Below are 20790 nucleotides of genomic sequence, written 5' to 3' on the forward strand. Positions count from 1 at the left end.
GAACAGCCAAACAATCACCTCAATACTGAGCAAGAACCGAGTTAGTTGAAGAATTCACACTTACTGATTTTAAATCTTACTATCAATCTGCATCAGTTAAAATAGTGAGGCTTATCCCATAGGAATACAAAGGATCATTAGAGAGCATTACAAACAACTGTATGTCAACAAAATGAAAAAGCTAGAAGAAATGGGTGAATGTCTGAATAATTTGAAACCACGAAAACCAAAACCTGAGCAGACCAATAATGAGTAACAGCATTAAATTTGAAATTAAAGAAAATTCTATCAAAGAAAAACACAGAAAAAGATAATTTAAACACTGTCAAATTCTACAAAAATTATAAAGAAAAACATCAACTCATTTCAAAATATTCTAAAAAGTTACATATCAAAAGATCCTCTCAAATTCATTCTGTGAGGCTAACATTGCATTGATCCCAAAGCAGGCAAGGATATAACAACAACAACAAAGAAAATCATAGACCAATGTCTCTCATGAGGATGCCACAGGCTTTAGTTCTCACTGAAATGTTGCTGAACTTGGCTCAGTGCCCTTGGCAAGCTCTGGCTCCCCAGTCCCCAGCCCTCCCAACCATCAAAGCTTCTAGTTCAGATATTAACAGTGTTTCATGAATGTTGGAGTCTTGATAGTTCAGATGTACTCAGAATGTTACAGGGGGAGGCATATTTTCTTTGTTTTGGATTCACAATGATGCTAGTCTATGCCCCGAGCATTGGATGAGGGAATCAGGAGGCAGGAATGCACCTGCCCCTTTCTCTGCAGGTTAGGAACTCAAGTTCCACTGCCCAGGGTCTGGAGGCGGCTCCAGGAGCACAGCAGCCCACATGGTTTAAGTCATCAGTGCTGTTTGTCTCTCCCTACACTGGCTCCAGGACAGCTGGGTTGCCACACCCCTTTGAAGTACTTGCACACAAGCCCTGGCCTTCTCATGGAAGCCAGCGTGGTCTAGTAGATAGAACCACCTTGTCATCCCCTGCTACAAAGAAAAAAGCCATTGCATTTAATTTTTAGTAATATTTTGGGTAATACATAGAATTGTACATTGATTCTTTTAAGGCTTCTTCCAGCATACTGAATTAAACGTCTGTCATATTTCTAAGTGTCCACAGCGCAATTTTGACCTTACCCTCCCCCTGGTTTGAGAAAACTTTGGGCTCCAGAGCTTCAGTCTTTCTTCCAAGTATAGGGGTTCAGTGACCTCCTCCCGACAGGGTTCTGTCCCTCTCTTTGGCCCTACGTTTGTCACCATGCCAAAGCACAGGATCCTGACCTTGACAGTCGTATCCCAGGTCTCTGTGTTCTATACTCTTCCCATTATCTGGACCGCTTATACATCAAAAACTTGTTCATAAACATTTACACTAAATTTATTCCTGATAGGCAAAGCCTGGAAACAATCCAGAAATCCTTCATTGCCTAGTGACTTGTTAAACGAACCATGGTTCATGTATGCCAGTGAATTATATGTATCTCAGCAGTACAAAGAAAAGTCCTGTTGCTATACATGGACTGGAGTGAAAATGCAGTAATCACGGTAAGGGAAGAAAGATAATCCCCAAGGGTGACACACTATATAATTCCACCTGTATAAAATTCATGAAATGACAAAATCATAGAACTGAAGAATGAGTGATTGGCAAGGATTAAGGAAAGGAAGGCTCTACGCAGACGCATCAATAAATGGGCAACATCAGAAACTTGTGTGACAGTGGAAAGGCTCTTTATCTTAACTGTGTCAATGTGATTTTTATGGTTGTGACACTGTACTGTGATTTTGCTTGCTATTTGGCAGGTAGGGGACTCCAAAGATTACGTGGCATCTATCTGTATCATGTTAAAACTTTTTCTTAATAACCTACACATATTTGGGGGCCACACTATGACATTTCAGATACCTATACAATGTGTACGGATAAAATCAGGACGCTCCCCTGGTGGGACTTTCTGGAGCAATGTCTTCCATTTGTTCGCAAAATGTACACCAGCTTATCGGGAACTACAGTGAAGCTTATTGCTTTCATCTAATCCCTAAACTCCCTCTGCTCCTCCTACCCTTTCCAGCCTCTGATAATCACCATTTTGCGTTCTGATTGAGCTTTTTTGCTTTTTTTTTAAAAAATACACATGAGGGAGAACATGCAGTATTTGAATTTCTGAATCTGGCTTATTTTACTTAACTCAATAGCATTTTCAACACATTATTCTGGATCAATTGCACATTTCTAGTAAAAAATTAAACTTTACAATCTTTCAAATGTAGAACCAAGCAAAGATAGGAAGGGACACTTCACAGAGAAGATACACAGATGGCCAAGTTTCTCAACATAATTAGACATTAGGGAAACAGCATTTTAAGCTACCATAAGGGGTGGTTGTTTGGCCTAGCAGTTTAAGATGCCTAACTCCCACGTCAAACTGCCTGGCTTTGAGAACCACCCTGGCTTCTATGCCAGCTTGCTGTTAATGGAGACCCTGGGAGATAGCAGGTGATGGCTCAAGTAATTAAGCATTGCCATTCATGTGAGAGACCTGAGGTGAGTGTGCAGGTCCTGGCTTTGACACAATTAGCATGCACATTTGGAAAATGAACCAGCGCATGGGAACTCTGTTGCCCTTTGTCTATCCATCTATCTGTGCGCCCATCTAGCTCTATCATATCTATGTTTTTCTCCTTAAATAAATACAAATAAACACACCCACACTGAAATATTGCTAGCTACCAATCACAATGACTAAACAACAACAGAAAAGCCAGTGGCAACATTAAATCCAGGGATTATTGCCGAAATTGGGTCACCCATTTGTTTCTGGGAGAAATGGAACTGGTGCAGCCATTCTGGGAGTCAGTTGGCAGCTCCCACATGCCGCTGGGCGCACACTCCTGGGCATTTTCCTGAGGCATGAAAACCTATGACCACAGACTATATTTTAAAATATTAAATATTTAACAAAATGTTTTAAAATCTACATATAAAAATTGGTATCACACCAATTTCCTGGCGGTGTTATTATACAATTGTTACTCAGCTGTAACCATTGGGGGAGAAAAGAATTCACAGTCCATATCTAGTGTTACTTTGAGGCTTCACATTCCTTCTGGGACTTTTTTTATTTCTTTTTATAAATTTCTTCCACAGCACGCATATATTTTTCTTTTTATTAATTTTGTAGTCCAATTTTAATTTTTATTAGTATAAAGAGAATAAATTTTATTCATAGGCATGTTTCGAAGCAGATAACCTGCTCCCTTCCCCTTTCCCTCAACCCCTCTTCTTCCTTATTTCCTTTGTTTTCTTTAACATTTTTAAGGACATGCTTTTTAAAAAAATTTTTTTTCATTTTTTGTTCACTGGAAAGCTGTATCAGATTTATGGAAAGAAGGAGAGACAGAGAGAAAGGTCTTCCATCTCATTCCACAGGTGGCTGCAATAGCCGGAGCTGAGCCAATTTGAACAAGGAGCCAGGAGCTTGACTAGCTAAGACATTGAGTTGTATGCTTTCAATGGGTGAACTGGATGGCATGTGAATTACAGCCCAAAAAAGTTTTTTTTTTTTTCACCAAGCCAAAATTGTTATCAGTATTTACTTTAATTTGGGAACACTGCGTCTGCTGCTTCCTGGGAACTCAGCCTCCCACTTTGGGGTTCAGGATATTTTCATTCTATTGAGGTTAAAAAACGGCTCCTTCCCCTACATCTGAGTGTATCATGTGCCATTTGGTGATGAATTTGTTTGAGGCCACTGCCTAATGGCAATTACAAATGTCTCAGGGTCCTACACAATGGACTCAGACAAGCTGAATTCAGTATCATGGAGCCAAAGATTGTACAAATCATCAAGGACATTGTTTCTCAAGCTGCCCAGGCCTGAAGAAGTTATCTCACCCTAAAGTCGAACAACAGAATGACCACTCATTATGGACAACAGAGAACAGAGTTTCTGCAGCTTGGGAAAGGGTGAAGTGAGGGCACCTCAAGACTCTCACAGCCACGAAAAAGCGATCACATGATCCACTGCAGCAGCTGAACTGGCCTTCAAGGTGCTGTGAGGCTGAACTTTTTCAAGACTTCACTTCACCACACACACACACGCACAGACACACACGCACGGGCTGGGCACATTTTCATACGCACTTTGAGACTGAAAGGAGACCCTAGATCCCCTTGGACTTTCCACAGCTGAGCCTCAAGGCTTGAGGTGTGCTGTGTTCTGTTGGCATGTCCTCTGTGGGGCCCGCATTCATAAGTTATACATGTACATATGAGCACAAAGATGAACACACATGTATGGACACAGGCACACATTGACAGACACCCACACAGACAGATGAACAGAGCTTCTGGCTGTCTCCTTCAGAAGCCACGGAGCTCCTGATGCCCGAAGGGAAGGCTCCTCTTAAAGCTCTGGGTTATTCCCATCTGTAACCCGTGAATGCTCACTTTACCTAGAAAATTGGGTACACTGGTTGGTTGCTGCTTGATAAACACAGCTGACTAGCACAGAAGCCTCTGCAATTACCAGCTACCAGCTACCATCTGCATGGTTATGCCTTTGATTTTCTCCTCAAAATATGCCTTGAAAACAATGTATTCCTAAATTTATCATACAAGAAGAACTGGAAAGGTTGGGTCAGGAAGAAGTAACAGGTTAGAAACATTTTGGTTTTGTAGCAATTTTAGCAATGCATTGCTTTGGAGTGCAGAAACACTGTGTGACCAGAAGCCAGCTACAACAGCAGGAAGCACGTAAAGCTTAGTAAAACATCTTAGGCAGTCATCTAGGACTTGGGCTGACCTTGGGCCTGGGAGCCAGGAAACCTGGGCTGATGTTTTAGGGAAAAATCACATGACCTCTTTAACCCTCAACTTTCTCATCTGTAAAATGGAGGTGGAACCACCTTGTTCTTTCCCATCATGTAGGGGATGGGAAGATCAAATGAGAACTTGAAGCTGAATGGTCCTTGGCTGGGGAGCAGGCAAGGCACATGGAGAGGACAACCCATTTCTGCAGTGCTGCTCACGGAGCCAATGACTAAGCTCAAGGGAAGCCATCACTTTTTGTTCTGGCCCTCTTGAGTAGCAAAACTTGCTTAGAATGACACAGCTAATACTGGGGTGGGGTGAAGAACTAACTTTAAAGGATTCCAACTCCTTCTGGTACAGACAAGGAAGTCTAGGCGGAGGTTTCTTCAGGAGCATGTGTTAGTGATGCCTGGAGTGAGCTGATGCTGAACCCCAAGGCCAGCAGTCTGCACTTGAAGGCAGACACTGGTTGTAATGTTTCCTTGGGCCCACATTCGGAAAAGCACCGGGCTGAGGGACCATAATAAATCCACATTGCAACCTCCCTGACCATCCGGTGACTGCCTCTCCTCCAGGGGTCCTGGCATTGTTGAGTTTCCCACCTGTCTCTCTGCCAAGGCTGATCAGTCAGTTGCCTCACCACTCCAAGTTTCTTTCCCCATACTGAAGTGTTGAGCCGAGTGGGCCCTGTATGGCTTGCCGGCTGGTGCTGTCTCTCCACAGGTGACCAGATTTCCTCTATTGTCATCTGCCTATTGTGATTCATCTTCAAGCATACTTCCTCTGAGTGGCTGCTGGGAAGACCCTAGACCCAGTATAGAATCCTAGTGAGGGGATCAGAAATCTGGATTATGAATTAGGATGATGCTCAAGAATAGTTCATTCACTGTAGAGCCCAACATGTTCTAAAAAGAAAGTGGGGGGAAACAAGGCCACAGTGAAGAGAGATGTGGGCAGTTGTCCCTGTGTATTCTGAGGAGGGGTCACCACAAGTCTGCACCTTCGTGGTAGGTCTAACAAAACCAGTGATCTCAGCAGGTGGGAATGGAATGGAAAGGGTGCTTCCCAAGAGGCTCAAAGCATCAGTAGGTTAAAAGAAGGACCAGAACAGCCATTGGAAAACAGAAAATAAAGATCGTATTTTTGTGCAAGAAAAGATTTGCAAGAAGTTCACATTTAAATCACTGCCTTAATACATTTAATTCTTTAGATGGACTTGGAAGAACATGAGAAAGTTCCCTATGTTGCACATAAAAACTCTAAGGAACTCTCCTCTAATGGGTGGAAAATGTGCTTTGAGTACTTAGTATGATAAAATACATTCTCTCCATTCTTGGAAGAACATTTTTCAAATATTTTAGATATTAGCTCACAAATAGAAAGAAGAAAACAACCAGAGTAACTACCCTGCATTTTGGAGGAAACAATTGAATGTTCAAGACATTTATCTCTTCGGAAGTGGTTTCCACAGAAAGATGGGGAAGTGGATGCACATTAGAGAAAGTGGGAAGAGTCAACAAAATGCACACAATCAGGCTTTAAAAACAAGTTCAAGTTTATAGGCTCTTGTTAGATACGTGGCATGATGAATAGTTGGGGGCAATGTTTTGTAGGCAGTCAGGTCTGGGCTTTTTAAAGAACTGGAAGGGAGAACTGACAGGGACACTTTCAGCACTCTTCTCTGATTGATAGCAAAAGCTGATTCCCACAGTGAAAACTGTGAGTCCATTTCTACTGCCTGCAGTGCATTGATTGCCTTTGCTCTTTTATGAAGCACAGAGTTCCATTGCTGTGACTTACTATGAGCAAAGAAGAACCCTCTGAGTTGCAAGCAGATTGTAGATGCAAGTCACTGACCCATGGCTCACAATTACTCTACTGCCTTAGCCCAAATGTCAGCATTGGGGTAAACAAGACAGCTGTCATTGTTCATTTACATATTTTATTTGAAAGAGGAAGGCATAAGGCAGGAAGAGGGAGAGACAGGGAGAGAAAGCTCTCATCTTCTGGCCCAGCTCCCCAAATCCTTGCAACTTCAGGAGCTGGGCCAGGCCAGGAGTCCCAGCTGGGGAACCCAATGGGCAGCAGAGACCCACCTGCTTGAACCGCTGTGCATCAGTGGTAAGCCGGAATCAGGGGCAGAGTCAGGACAAGAAACCCGGGCTCTCCAACATGTGAAGTAAGTGTTCACAATGGCGTCTCAATTGTTGTGCTAAAGTCCTTTGCAAGACATCTTTTCTTGATCAAAAGTTTCTTCCTTGAGTCAGAAGAAAAATATGCCACTGGTTGTTTACAACTTAGGAGACCACATGTGCAGTTTGGTGGTTGACTAGAAGGAGGGAGTTTCAAGAAAATGACCCAAGTTCTCTTTCAGGCTTGTTCTGGAGGCTGGTCTTCTTTGCTTGGCTGTGGCAATGCCAGGAGCAAGCCGGAAAGCAGGCAGGGCTCACCGCTCTTGAGCTTGGCCTTATCCATGGTATTTATTTCCTGTGGACTGACTTCTTCAAAATTCAAATCAGCACCCCTCCACAGCTTCAGTAGTCTTTCTTGCTCTAATTCCCTCAAGGATAACTATTTGGGTCAAGTTAAAGCACATACTTCTGGGGTTTAAGGATTCAAATAGCTAGAGCTTGAAAGGCATGTCACTATGACACGTTTCAGATGCACAGAGCTATGGGCTCATTAGGGGAGGGCCGGCCATTATTGTTCCTTGACTGTGAGCAAAGTTGATTGTTGACTCAGAAACATCCAAAAGCAGCACTTCTGTGCCAAGACTTGGCAATTTATTCAGCCAGTCAGCCATCCATTTATTCACACAATCAAGCTGCCCGTGTCACATTAGCTCCCTTACTCATCCTTTCTCTCTCTTCTTCTAGAGATGGCATGTAGCAAAGAACAGTAGAGAGGTACCTGAAGAAGCAAGGTTTTCTTTTTGTACCACAGTGCAGGTACGTTGAGTAAAGTCCTCTTGGCTGCATAATCTTGGTACGTCTACAAGGCATCATTTTAACCGTGCTTATCTTTGAAAAGAGTAAGAAGCCTCTGGGGGGTTATGAAAAAAATTCATATTGCAAAGTGATTTTTATGAGAGAATATTTTCAGTAAGTTTCTTTTGGGCATACTAACATTGGAGGCATAGCCCACACAACAACCGGGGCCAATGGGGTCTCTTGTTTTTCAATAAAACAAAAACAAAAATGAAATGCAATAAAATAATATGAACAAAATATTTTCCATCTTGCAAAGCATTTGTCAACAGACTCACAATACAATAAAGCCAAGGCTTGGTATTCATTGCTGTATGCAGCAGACACACTGACCACAGGCTCTTGATCATGCTGTGAAGCTGGAATCACGAGTCCTGGGTTCAAGTCCCAGCTTAGGACTTTTTTTTCCTGGTTAATCAACATTTAATGATTTTAAAATGGTGTCATTATAAAACATGCTTGTAACACTTAGGTAGCATAAATACAGTAACAGACAAACATTCTTATTGAGGCTTTGGCACACAATTTGCAAAGGGTCATGGTCTTTTCTCCTGATATTACTGTTGACCAATCTATCTAGTTCATCTCTCAAAAACCAAAGCTAAATTTTCATTACATTGTAACTTATCAGCATGATGCACCTGTGAGTCCCCTCAAGCCCCTGGATCCCCTCATTACAGATTTGATTAAATTAAACTGAGCAGCAGCAAGTCACAGCTTGCCATGCAGCCTGAGATGATGGTATTGTTGCTGGCAGGCCTGGTGGTTGTGGAATCACACCACCAAGACAACTGTTAACAAACAGTCCATACTATTTCCTCAGGCCATGGTTCCTCCATGATCTACTTGGGCAGGTGCATCAAGGACCTATACATTGAACTTTCACCTCTTGTCCCTGGGTAGTGTTTCTCATGATAATCCTAACCTTGTCAAGATATCCTTGTATCTCGACTTCATTCCACAGAGAACTCAAAATCACCCAGCACAATGTCGGGGCAAATGGCTAAGAGTGATTTCTAAGTCCTCACTCAGATTGTTGGAGAAGAGTGAAGCAAGCCAGAAGGGAGCTCAGGATTTGCCTCTAGATTTCCATCTCATGGGTGGATATTAATCCAATTTTCATGGCCTCTGGATGCAGTCCTCTATTTGTACACAAAATCATATAACTAGGTTGTAAAGCACAACAGACATTGCCAAATGCTTCGATGAGATGGAAAACCAAGTGTCTGCTTTTCTCTCATCTACCTACCTAGTGAGCTCTTGTAACATAAAAGGAGGCTGTTCTAACACAGCCAGTTACTCCTAATGAATCTGATGCAGCCCAGAGTGATCCCTACTGTGTTTGTTTTTGTTCCAGACCCAATTTTGACAGGCTTCTTAATCAAAAGGTTCACTTGCTGCTTCTCTAATAGTATGCTCTGAAATTTTCCCAGAGAGCCATATCAATCTAATGATAGAACATTAAGATCTTCAGTCTGGAGGGAGAATCAAGAGCACAGGATAGAGTAAGGACATTTTTAAACAGATGGAGAAGTATTAGCCAGTGTGAAGCAGAGAGGGCACATTCCAGGAAACAGGAGAGGACAGACAACAGCAGAGGGACACTTGGAGACTGACAGACACAGGAAAGCAGCAGACAATGCTGCAGTGCTACAGTGACTGATACCCCAGTGGCATTCAGCAAAAATGAACTGCACCTGCAGCCAGAACTCCAACAGCAACCAGGAGGGAAGGGATGTTCATTGGGAGCTCAAGAGGTGAACCAGATAAAGAACTGCTCGTCCTGCTGGTCTGTTTGATTTGACCAGGAGCAGAGACAGAGCGGCAGATCCCAGACAGGCGGTATAGGAACAGGGTGGATTTCACAGCCCAGTCCACCTCCCAGAGCTGAATTAGGTGGCATTTTGTTTAAGGAGGCAAGGGCTATGGACAGTACTGTGCATGCACTGAGGTGGGAGTGAGCTCATTTCTGGCTCAGTGAACTGCAACAACATGGCATCCTACAGGTTCCAGCCAAGACAGGTTCAGGTAGCGCTCAGACCTGATGGCCAGCAGATTAAGAACTCTAGTAGTGGCACATCAGGCACCATTTTGTATGGTGTGGCAAAGAATTTAAGGCTGCAGGGGGACAACAATGAGCTGTGCATGCACTGGTCCCACAGGAAAATAATACTGACTGTGGCATCGTACAGGTCAAAATGGGTCTGTGTGGCCCTCAGACATAATGGACAACTGGTTCCAGCAAGATCAGCACCACCAACAACCTAGCTACATAAGACACCTGCTGTCCCCCTAATCCTGGGACCTGCCCCAGCTGGAAGTTGGAGAAAGTTTATAGAGACAACAGTGCAGCCTCAGCATGGTATCACAGGAAGTAGAGACTGGTGAGCCAGGAGCTGGGGGGCTATGGATACCATGGTGGAAATCTAACATAAGAACCCAGACCTGGAACTCACTGGACGGAGTGGCACAAGTGACTGCAAACAAAGAGCCATGCACCAACTGCAATAAGTAAAATAGAATTGTAGACCTGTGGGTGACACAGCTTAGAAACCTGCCCCAAGAGAAGACTCTGCTAATCAGAAGTACAATGACCAAGAGCAAAAGAAGAGACAAAGGCACAATGAATATTACTGAAAGCTCCCCTGCAAAGGAGCAAAACCCTATGCCAAGCTCAGAGTTCACTGAGGAAGACATCGAGAAAATGGCGGATATAGAATTCAAAACACTTGTTATAATGCTTCTCATCAACAATGAGAAGCACATAAAACAGGCATTCGAGGAATTCAAGGAGTATGTCACACTGGAAATGAATCAAAGGAAAGTTGATATATCAGAAATTAAAAATACAGTGGAGCAAACTAAAAGTACAGTGGAGGGTCTCCAAAATAGAATGAATAAATAGAAGAAAGAATCTCAGAATTGGAAGATATTTCCTGTCACCAGCGAGAAACTAACAAAAGGCTGGAAGCAGATCGGGATCTTGGTTAAAAAAAAAAAAAAAGCACTCAAGAATTGAAAGACATTATTAAAAGGCCAAATATAGAGTTATGGGAGTTCTAGAAGGTGTAGAAATAGAAGCCAGGTTTAAAAATGTGTTTAATGAAATAATAAGGGAAAATTCCCCTAATCTAGAGAAAGAATTGGGAAACAACATCTAGGAGGGACACAGAACTCCCAGCAGGGTTGACCAAAAGCAGTCTTCACCATGACACATGATAACCAAGCTCTCTTCAATTGAACATAAGGAAAAGATCCTTAAATGTGCACGTGAAAAAAATCAACTGACATATAAAGGAATGCCAATCAAACACACAGGAGTCCTCTCACAGGAAACTCTACAGGCCAGAAGAGAATGGAGTGACACATTCCAGATTCTAAAAGAAAAAAAACTGTCCGCCCAGGAAGGCATGCCCAGCAAAACTTTCCTTTGTCTTTGAAAATGAAATAAAGTCAAGAAAAGTTAAAGGAATATGCCTCTTCCAAACCTGCCCTACAAATGATACTTCAAGATATTCTCTTGACAGGGAAGAGGAATAGCACCACAAAAAAAAAAAAAAAAACCAAAGACAAATGTGAAGAACATCCCAGTAAAACAACAACAGAAGATTTAATCAATGAACATCCCATTTCTAAAATGACAGGACCAATTTACCACCCATTCGTAATAACCCTGTATGAAACGGGATTAACCTCATCAATCAAACATCACAGATTAGTAGGCTGGGTTAAAAAACAAAACCCATCTATTTGTTGCCTACAGGAGACTCATTTCACCAACAAAGATCAGCAGAAACTGTTTCTCATGGATTTCGATCTTTTTGAAATTTCATCTCTTCAAAGCACTTTCTTTCTCATTAAATTCTTCATTGACTCATAGACCATACAGAAGCATCATTTTTTCAGGAAGATTCTTAATTTTCTTTTTTATTTCTTCAGCCACGCATTAGTCATTCAGCAGCATGTTATTTTACTTCATATTGTTGTTAATTTCTTTTTTTTTTCTTCCTGTTGTTGATTTTGTATTGTGACTTTTCATTTAAGGGAATGTATAGTAACTGTGTAATGGAGACTATCATATCCAGATGTGAGGATACAATGCAGTATGCATCTCTACTTCCAGACTAAAGATGGACTCCCAATGAAACTGTTTAGTATGTCTTGACAATAGGATGCTGGACTCTCTGCCATTGTCCATGCCTGCAATGATGGACATATGACTGTGTATGAAGAACTATACTAATGATGTAGGGGAATTCAGTGATGAGGGAGGGGTTTGGGGAGGGGAAAATGGAAATCCCAGGGCCTATGGAACTATATTGTAAAATGAGAATAATAAAAAATATATAAACTTTTAAAAATAATTTTTCTATTAACATAAAGAGAATATATTTCATGCATTCCATTCAGTTCCAAGAAGACAACTACATTTCCCTCAATTCCCTCTCTGCTCCCTTGCAATCTCCCTTCCTTGCCCAGCTCTATTCATCAGGTTTTACCAATACATAATAATCAGCTTGCTAATCTTTTTCAATTGTTATGTTGATACTGTTTGTATTTAATGTATTTACTAGTAAGTTAGTGTGTATTTCTGAAATTTTATTTTGTTTTCTGGTTATTTTAATCTATTTCTCCTAACTTCCTGTAAATTTTTCTGAACTATTTTTAGAACTCCTTAGTTTGCTGTATGTTTTGGAGTGCATCTTTTTGAATTGCATTTCAAAGGTTTTTCTAGGCATGTGTGTGTGTGTGTGTGTGTGTGTGTGTGTGTTGGTATCAACATCTCATGAGTCTAGCCTCTGTTTCCTGCCTTCATTCCATTTTGTAATGTAATTGTATTCAATATTTTTCCCTCACATTTAGAGACACATCCCACGATGCCATAATTGGTGCTTCCAGCATCAACCACCGTATGGAACACTGGAGAGAAAAAGAAGTTCCTAGCATATTTACCCATCTTTTTTTCTCTTTTCATTGATCTTTTTCCTTGCTAATGTCCAAGATGCCCTCTTTTATTGTTTCCTTTAGATAGTTATTAAAAATAGATATGTAATGTATTTGGAGAAGCATAGGGACCATCCAGGTAGGATCATCATGATGATGGCAGCAACACACAGGGTCTGTAGAACTGAATTCAAGTCTCCCACATGGTGGCAGGGACCCAGGTACTTAAGCTATCACCTGCTGCATCTTAGGCTGCACATTATCTGGAAGCTGGGATCTGGAGAAGGGCTAGGACTGAAATCCAGGCACTCTCATAAGCAGATGTGGGTGTCCCAAGCAGCATCTTAACCTTGAAGCCAAATACCACCCAGCTGTCCTCTTATAGAGGTCTCCTAGTTTATCTTCATTTGAGAATGTCTCAAGTCCTCTTCCATATTTTGGGATTATTTCTTTAAGTATTGAGGTCTAGTTTGGCTATTTGCTTGTTTTAGCACTTGAAATTATTATTTCAAGTTATTGTGCTGTATCCTTCTGATTCCTATGGTTTCTAATTTTAAAAGATTTTCCCATCATTCAGTTGTTTTTCCTCTGCAGACAGGCATCGTTTTTCTGCCACTGCTCGCTAGGCTTTGTTTCACGCTTCACAATTTTGTATTATGATGATTCTTGGAGTAGATTTCTTTGCATTTATAGTGTTTGAAATTCATTCAAGTCTTATTTATCTCCAAATCTCTTTTCTGCCAAATTTGGGGAGATTCAAGTCACTATTCTTGATTACCTTTTCAGTCCCATATTCTCTCTCTATCCTCTCCTATTGAGATTCCAGTGACATGTCATAAATAATTTCTCATTATAATCCCACAACAGAGTTGCTGAGTCTCTGTTCATTTTTTTCCCATCTGAATTTACTCAATTGTCAGATTTAATGCATCTGTCCCTTCCATTTTCCTCTTGATATATCTATCAAGTTTATGTCAGTTATTTTATTTTTCAATTCTAAAAATTTTATTAGTATCCTGTTTGTATTTCCTGTTTCATTCCTGAGAATACCTATTTCTTTTCTGGGACTATTTAAAACTTATTTCAATGTGGTTGTAATTATTGATTGAAGAATTTATTGATTATTGTTCTTTTAAATCCTTGTCAGATAGTTGTAACATCTGTATCATCCCTGTGGTAGAATCTTTTAATCATTTTGTCTTTCAACTTAAGATCCTCTCGGTTCTTAGTTTGATGAGTGTTTTTCTATGGAAACCTAGGCATTTGAAATGTTATATTATGTGATTGGATACTATTTTGATCATCTTTTTTGGCTGCTTTTTTCTGACATTGCACTTATATTGAATGAGGTACAGTTTCAAATCTGCCCAGTGCGTATAGAAGCCTGATTCCCATTCAAAGTTCCCTGATACCAAGTAGATGAACAGAGGTGAGTTCTAGCTCCCCATTGTGGGAACTGGGAAGAGTCACCCATCACTGCCAGATGGATGTGGAATCTTGGCTCCCTGCTTGGCCTTTAGTGATGGAATGGAGTGGAGCTTTAATTCACGTTGTGTCATTTAGCTGGATTATAGCAGTTGTTGTCAAACTTTTCTGTTTTATTAGGATGCCCCTTTCCTGATTTTTTTGGTTCTAGAGAACAAGCTTTCATTGGGAGTTTTCTGTTTGTGATTGCTGACATTCAGGATTGCTGATTTCTTTAGCTCCACATTTACCATTTATGAGGCAGAAAGAGGACCACGGAGACTCACTTACACATCAGCCTTCAGGTCTAATGGTATCGAGATGGTCTGCTTCCTTTTTCTTTCATTGTTCAGGTCTTCTTGTATGTGTTTATTTGCAATGTCCAGAGGTTTTAGTTTGTTCAGTAGTAAAATAGTGAAAATATTTCTCTTTCCAGAGATGGACATTTGGACATCAAGACTTCAGAGCCTGCTGCTGTACCATAAAGGGGCTTAGGAAAAGAAAATCTGCAGTCATACAAGAGCCTTAGCATAGATTTATTTCTACTACATCATGGGAAGCAGAAAGAAATATAAGCTGAACCCAGATTTGTGTGTCTACCCATCTGCCCTGGAGAATATACACTGAAGTAGCCATGATGATAGCAAGTCAGTCACTTCCCATGAACCAGTAGACCCAGTGTTTCATTAGCTCCTTCCACAATCTATTGCTTGCTTCTGCTGTCTTCAGGCTTTTCACTTTTGGTTAACTCACTTGACTAGGTGCCCACAGGATGAGAATTAGTGGCTGTTCCTTCTCTGGGCCTTAAGGCTTACTCTGGTGTAGCTACAGGGACCCTAAGCCAACAATTGATCCAGCCATCAGGAGTGCATAGAAGGAAACTGTCTCAGACAATGGAAGAGTTTTTTCCTGGTTCTACAGTGTATCACAACAAACGCAGAGCCTTGAACTCACACTCCCTGCTTATAAGCCCATACTATGTTAATTTTGTCAGCTGTCTTCTGCCCATTCATTTGCTCACCAGTGAACTTAGCTCTGTCTCCCATGGCCAGGGACTCCTATTTCATCCCAGTCACCTGCCCCTCTGGTGTACCCCTCATTTCCCAGGGGTGATGTTCACTAAGGGTGGTAGGGTGGGAAAAGAGGCAGGAAGAGAAGTTGGCTGGCTCCACACAAACCTGTCCACAGCCTAAAAGTCTGTTTCAGGGGGGCAGTGGTCTTATCTTTATATCTGAAAGAGAGTGTGCTTTTTGTCTCCCAAAGCCCTGTGTCTAGGTCATTTGGGAAGCACCTTGGAAAGTCAAGAATAAAATTGCAGGTCAAACAATGGATGACTGGAAAAGTCGGCTTATAATCAAGAGCATGCTTCCCCATTTCGCCGTGGTGGGAAATCGTCAGGAGCCCAGAAAGCTCCAGGAATCGGTCAGACAATGGGCTATGGGGGGCGGGGGTGTTACATGCTTCTAATCTTAAACTTCAATGTAAGATGTGTTCTTGAAATTCCCTGTGAACACCTGGTGGCAAACAAGCAATTAAAACATAAGGATCTTACATCTTCCCTAGAAAAGATCTAGGAGGTGAGCTGATCGGTTTTTGAGCATTTGTGGATGAACTGAAAATAGAGTCCAACACTAGGTTTGTTTTCCAGGTCCAGTGATCCCTGCATTGAACCCCCTCAATGGAAAGCAGAGGATGATTGAGAGGCAAAATGATCCTACTTTTTCCCTTAATGGAAACCATTTCAAGTTCAAGAACTACCTAGTCTAATAAAGAGCAGTGAGTGGAACAGACAAAGGGATTCCCATTCAACACATTGGTCTCAGTGTGCTTCTAAAACTTCATTTGATCAACCTTTACTTTTGTCCCTGGAAACCCAGGCATCATTCAAACTCAACATTAGGGGATTCCAATGGTAGTTCTGGAGCAGGGTAGTCAAAGGAGCCATGAGAGCCATGGGCTAGTTGAAATTGACAATAAGAGCCTGCAACATTGCCAGTCTACCAAGATTAGCTTGCAGCCAACACAATGACTGTTATCTCAGAGTATTAGGTCTGCAGAGGAGTGGCTTGCTTAATCTCTGAAATTAATAGAACAAAGAGGAAATGGCTCTTATAGAACCGTAGGTCTGCTTCCTTCCTGTTCATAGAACTGGGATCCCTGAGCTCTGAGGTAATGCCATTTCACATAACCAAAGGGTCTGACTTCAGTTCCCAGGGCAGTGCACTTTCAGTAAGTCAGCTTTCTGTTTATTTTAAGATTGTGATATGTTCCCAGGTGTGTTTGTGGATGAGGTGATTGAAATAATGCTTCTGTTCCTTAATGACAGCCACCAGCAATTTATTGAGACTATACTATCAAGTCAAATACTTATATGATATTGTTTACTTTAATAATGCCCCATTGCTCACAGAGATGGAAATTAGGTGATATGGCAGGATGGGTAATCAATTGGCCAAATTACCAGCCCTTTTTCAGACATCTTCTCGAAGACAATCTAACTTTATCCTGATTTCCCTTTTCATTTATTGCTTCATTTTTTACTATCAACAATTGAGTCATTCAATTAAAAAATAAAAAAGCACCACTCCTGGTAGTACACGAGAGTCCATGATCAATTCGCCTGACTTCAAATTATTCCTTTGTTTCCCACTCATTTTAATTCCCTTGGGCCAAAAACAAGGAGCAAAAGGTAAGTGGGTTGTCATTACAATAGTGCTCTTCCTCTTCTCCTTACGCACTCCATAGCACTCTTTTGAAAAGTGTGACTAGTAAATAACGACTTTGCTTTTGGGTAGTGTAGACTCAGTGCATGTACACGGGGGGAGGTTGTCTTTAGAATGGGTCCTTGGAGCAGTCACCATGCACTGATTCTGGAGAAGTTGTCATTGTTCGCGCCAGTTCTGGGCTGGGCGTCCCTTTGCAGATGGTCTTTAGAGCCCTTTGTAAACCTTGCCAAAACCTCACATTCATTTCTTTAGAGTCACGCATTGGACTTGATCAAAATCAGCCCCTCTGACCCTGTCCAGTACAGCTTGTTCTCTACCCTTGGCTCTGAGTAGCTTATGTTCAGAACTCCAAGGTGTCCTAGAAGACCAAGGATTCACCCCCTCCCCCGTCAAATGGAACAAAAATACAAGCTTCAGGCTTCAAAAGCAACTTCATTCAGATGAAAAATCACAGTTGAAGCCATATTTGTCTTTTTGCAAGATACACATAATCTCTAAAAAGGAAGGCACTGAGAGAGCTGACAGGTGCTGCTGCTAACATCAATGAAGGACCAGGCAACTCTTGGTGTCGGTATGTGGCTAGTCTGCTTTCAGTTCTTTTTGTGACGCACCAGAGCGAATCTTCTCGGAAACGTTTGTTTCAGCTTCCAGTTTGAAAGTTAGAGTTCAGCATCAGGTGCACTCATAGCTCAGTGTAAAGGATGCTCATGATAAGTGCAGAGGAATAATCACATGGTGAACCAGCAAAGAGAGAATAGCAGAACTGAACTTTAATAACGAACTCTCTCATGAGACACACCCTCCAAGGGGATGCACCTAATGACCTGGACTTCCCACTAGGCTCACCTCTCTGATGTCATGGCTTCTGCCTGAATCGCCATTAGGAGACATCAGAGTTTAAATGGGGTGACAACACCTAACTTACCCAGGAGCAATGTCAGAGAAGCTGAATCTTGGTGACTGTCATTCCCTATAGCCTTAAGAATGTGCCTGGGGCTAACACTGGGGCTAACACACACACTGATGATCTCTGTTGCTTGTGAGTTAAAGGATTGACAGATTAAGAGCAGAATGTCCTGTGCATTCGCCAAGAAACCTGATGTCCAAAAACGTTTGTGCAGGCCTGGAATGCAAAGAGCAGGAGGAGGTCGTTTGCGGGAGCTGGGCTTCCATTGCAGGGCGTGGCCTTAGATGTATCTCAGATGTTTCCGTTGCTTCCTCTCCTTCTGCTGCTTCGTAACATCCAGAGATGACACTCTGCACCACAACTCCAGGAAGCCATGTGCATCTGGAAGCACATTGCTCCTACCACTCTCCATCTGCCTGAAAGCATCTAACAGAGAGTTATGCTTTGGGCATTCAGCTTAACTAGTTTTTCCTTTCCTCAAAACAATCTAACAAAAAAGCCACATTTCCAACCCAACTCTTTTTTTTTTTCCTTCTATGGGTTTTTTTTTTAATTTATTTTTAATTAATATTTAGCATTATGTGACAGTTTCATAGGCTTTGGGAATCCCCCTCCCCCCTCCCCTCCCCCCTGGTGGATTCCTCCACCTTGATGCAGCATTACAGTTCAAATTCAATCAAGATTCTTTCCTTGCAAACATATACCAAGCATAGAGTCCAGCTACTTATTGTCCAGATGGGTTGAACAGTTTCTTGGGGAGACCATTTTTGGTCCGAAGTCAGAGCTGGTATAATATCATCACAGTCAATTAAGAGTCCCAATATAACATCAACAGCAATTTGCAATATTATGGAATTGACATAGTTTTGAGTAACCAGTATGTTAAAAAAAAAAAAAAAAAAAAAAAAAAAACAGAAAACAAAGAACAAAATAACAAAAAACAAGTCCTAACCACAACCTATGATTAGCTCATTGACATCTCAATTTTAGTTTATATACAGGACCGGACCGGCTGCTATATACCTTGAAAAGGCTATAGGGTACCATTCAGCTGTCTCATGTCTATTTCATTTTAGTATTTAGCCATTTGTTGTGTTGAAGTATAATTTTGTTGATCTTGGCAGATTTTGGGATAATCTAGACTGGCTTGTAACTCTAACAAGATATTTGTCGACATTTAATGTGCAGAACATTTTTTTTTTTGGTGGGGGGTGTGCAGGAAAATCCTCAACACCATGGTGAGGAGTGACTAATCTTTGTGTCCCACCCAGCAAGGTATGAGCCAATCCATGCCAGCTCTTTTCTGTCAGATTTCAAGCTCTACTTTCTCCAACCCAACTCTTAAAGTAAAATTCTTTTTTAAAAAATGTTTATTTTTATTGGAAAAGCAGAACAGATTTACAAAGAGAAGGAGAGATAGAGGGAAAGATCTTCCATCCACTGGTTCACTCCTCAAGTGGTCACAATGGCCGGAGCAGATTCTATCTGAATTTAGGATCCAGAAGCCGGCTCCCGGTCTTCCAGTGGGTGCAGGGTCCCAAGAACTTGAGCCGTTCTCCTCTGTTTTTCCAGGTCATAAGCAGGGAGCTGAGTGGGAAGTGGAGCAGCTGAGACCAGAACCAATGCTCATATAGGATCCTGGCAGTTTTAGGGGGAAGGATTAGCCAATTGAGCTCTCAGGCCAGGCCCTTGCAGTAAAATTTTATCAGTCCTAGAGGAAAGAAGTTTGTGAATTGCCCTGAAATTTACGAGCACATAACTGTAAGTTCCCTTTCAGGAAAAGCCATGTCTAATGTGACGGTTGTTCTTTGACTTGGCACCCAAGGCTCAGGACACCTGGATTTTGCATCTGCTCCTAACTAGCTGCGGGATGTGGCCTTCCCTTAAAACAAAGTTTAACTACACCAAGAGTAAGAGTAACCTTTGACTGACCATCGACTAGGTATTAGACTTAAGCATTTGGGGGGCATTACCTTCTCTAATCTCATGATAACCCTGAGAGAAAGAGACCATTGTTTTGTGTATTTTTAATTTTATTTGAAAGACAGAGTTACATACAGAAAGGGGGAGACAGAGAGATTTTTTATCTGCTGATACACTCCCCAAAGGACCAGGCTGAAATTGGAGCCAGGAACTTCCTCCATGTCTCCCACATGAGTGCAGGCTCCCAAGGCCTTGGGCCACCCTCTGTTGCTTTCCCAGGCCATTAGTAGGGAGCTGGATCAGAAGTGGAACATCTGAAACTCAAACTAGTACCCATGTGGGATGCCACTGCACCAGAAACAGAGGCCATTCTTATAAGTTACGAAACTGAGGTTCAGAGAAGATGAGCAAGTTGACTGAGAAGAGGCAGCTCTCAGAAGCCACAGTGTCTCAGGCCCACTGTCATCACCACCATACCACCACCTCCTACCTGCAAAGCATGCTGAAAACCACAGAATGTGGCTGGCACAGCATACAGAAGTAGCCATTTGAGCAATGCAAATACCTTTTCCATATTTGCTCACTCATTCAGTTGCCTGATAATGTAATGCCTCTTGTGATTTAAGGAAAAGTGGACTTTTGCCTCTCAAACATCTAGACATCTTTCCAAGATTAGTAAGGCATCCAATCTCTGCAGAACATTGGGCCTTTCCCTTGATGTCAAGACCTGCACTCCTTCCCCTGGAGCAATGGTACAACCCTGCAACATGTACAAAACACAAAGGCATAGAAAGTGCACCACAGCACACATTGAGTTGGCACTCAGTGTGGTCGTTACATGCCATCTCTGTCTACACCCCCACTGTAAATTTTTGAAATTCCTCCAGTTACCTATTCTATTCTTAAGACAGCTGCTGGATAAATGGGATGCTAAGGACATTAGGTATATTTTTTTTTACAAAGAAGGGGTGCTGTGATCTTTGAACATCTCCTGTAGTCAGTCCTTTCAATG

The 20790-nt window shown here is 41.8% G+C and overlaps 1 protein-coding gene across 1 annotated transcript in view; it reads left to right on the plus strand.

Moving 5' to 3' along the window:
- The window catches only part of MAMLD1 (mastermind like domain containing 1), a 115453-nt gene that overhangs the window by 38856 nt on the left and 55807 nt on the right, over positions 1-20790 (plus strand). The window contains exon 2 of the mRNA XM_058658972.1: positions 15486-15644. Coding sequence (XP_058514955.1) covers positions 15549-15644 — 96 coding nt within the window. The 5' untranslated portion in view covers positions 15486-15548. The remainder of the gene's footprint in view (positions 1-15485; positions 15645-20790) is intronic.

This window comes from Ochotona princeps, chromosome X (genome assembly GCF_030435755.1).
Source record: "Ochotona princeps isolate mOchPri1 chromosome X, mOchPri1.hap1, whole genome shotgun sequence".
NCBI classification, from domain to species: Eukaryota; Metazoa; Chordata; class Mammalia; order Lagomorpha; family Ochotonidae; genus Ochotona; species Ochotona princeps.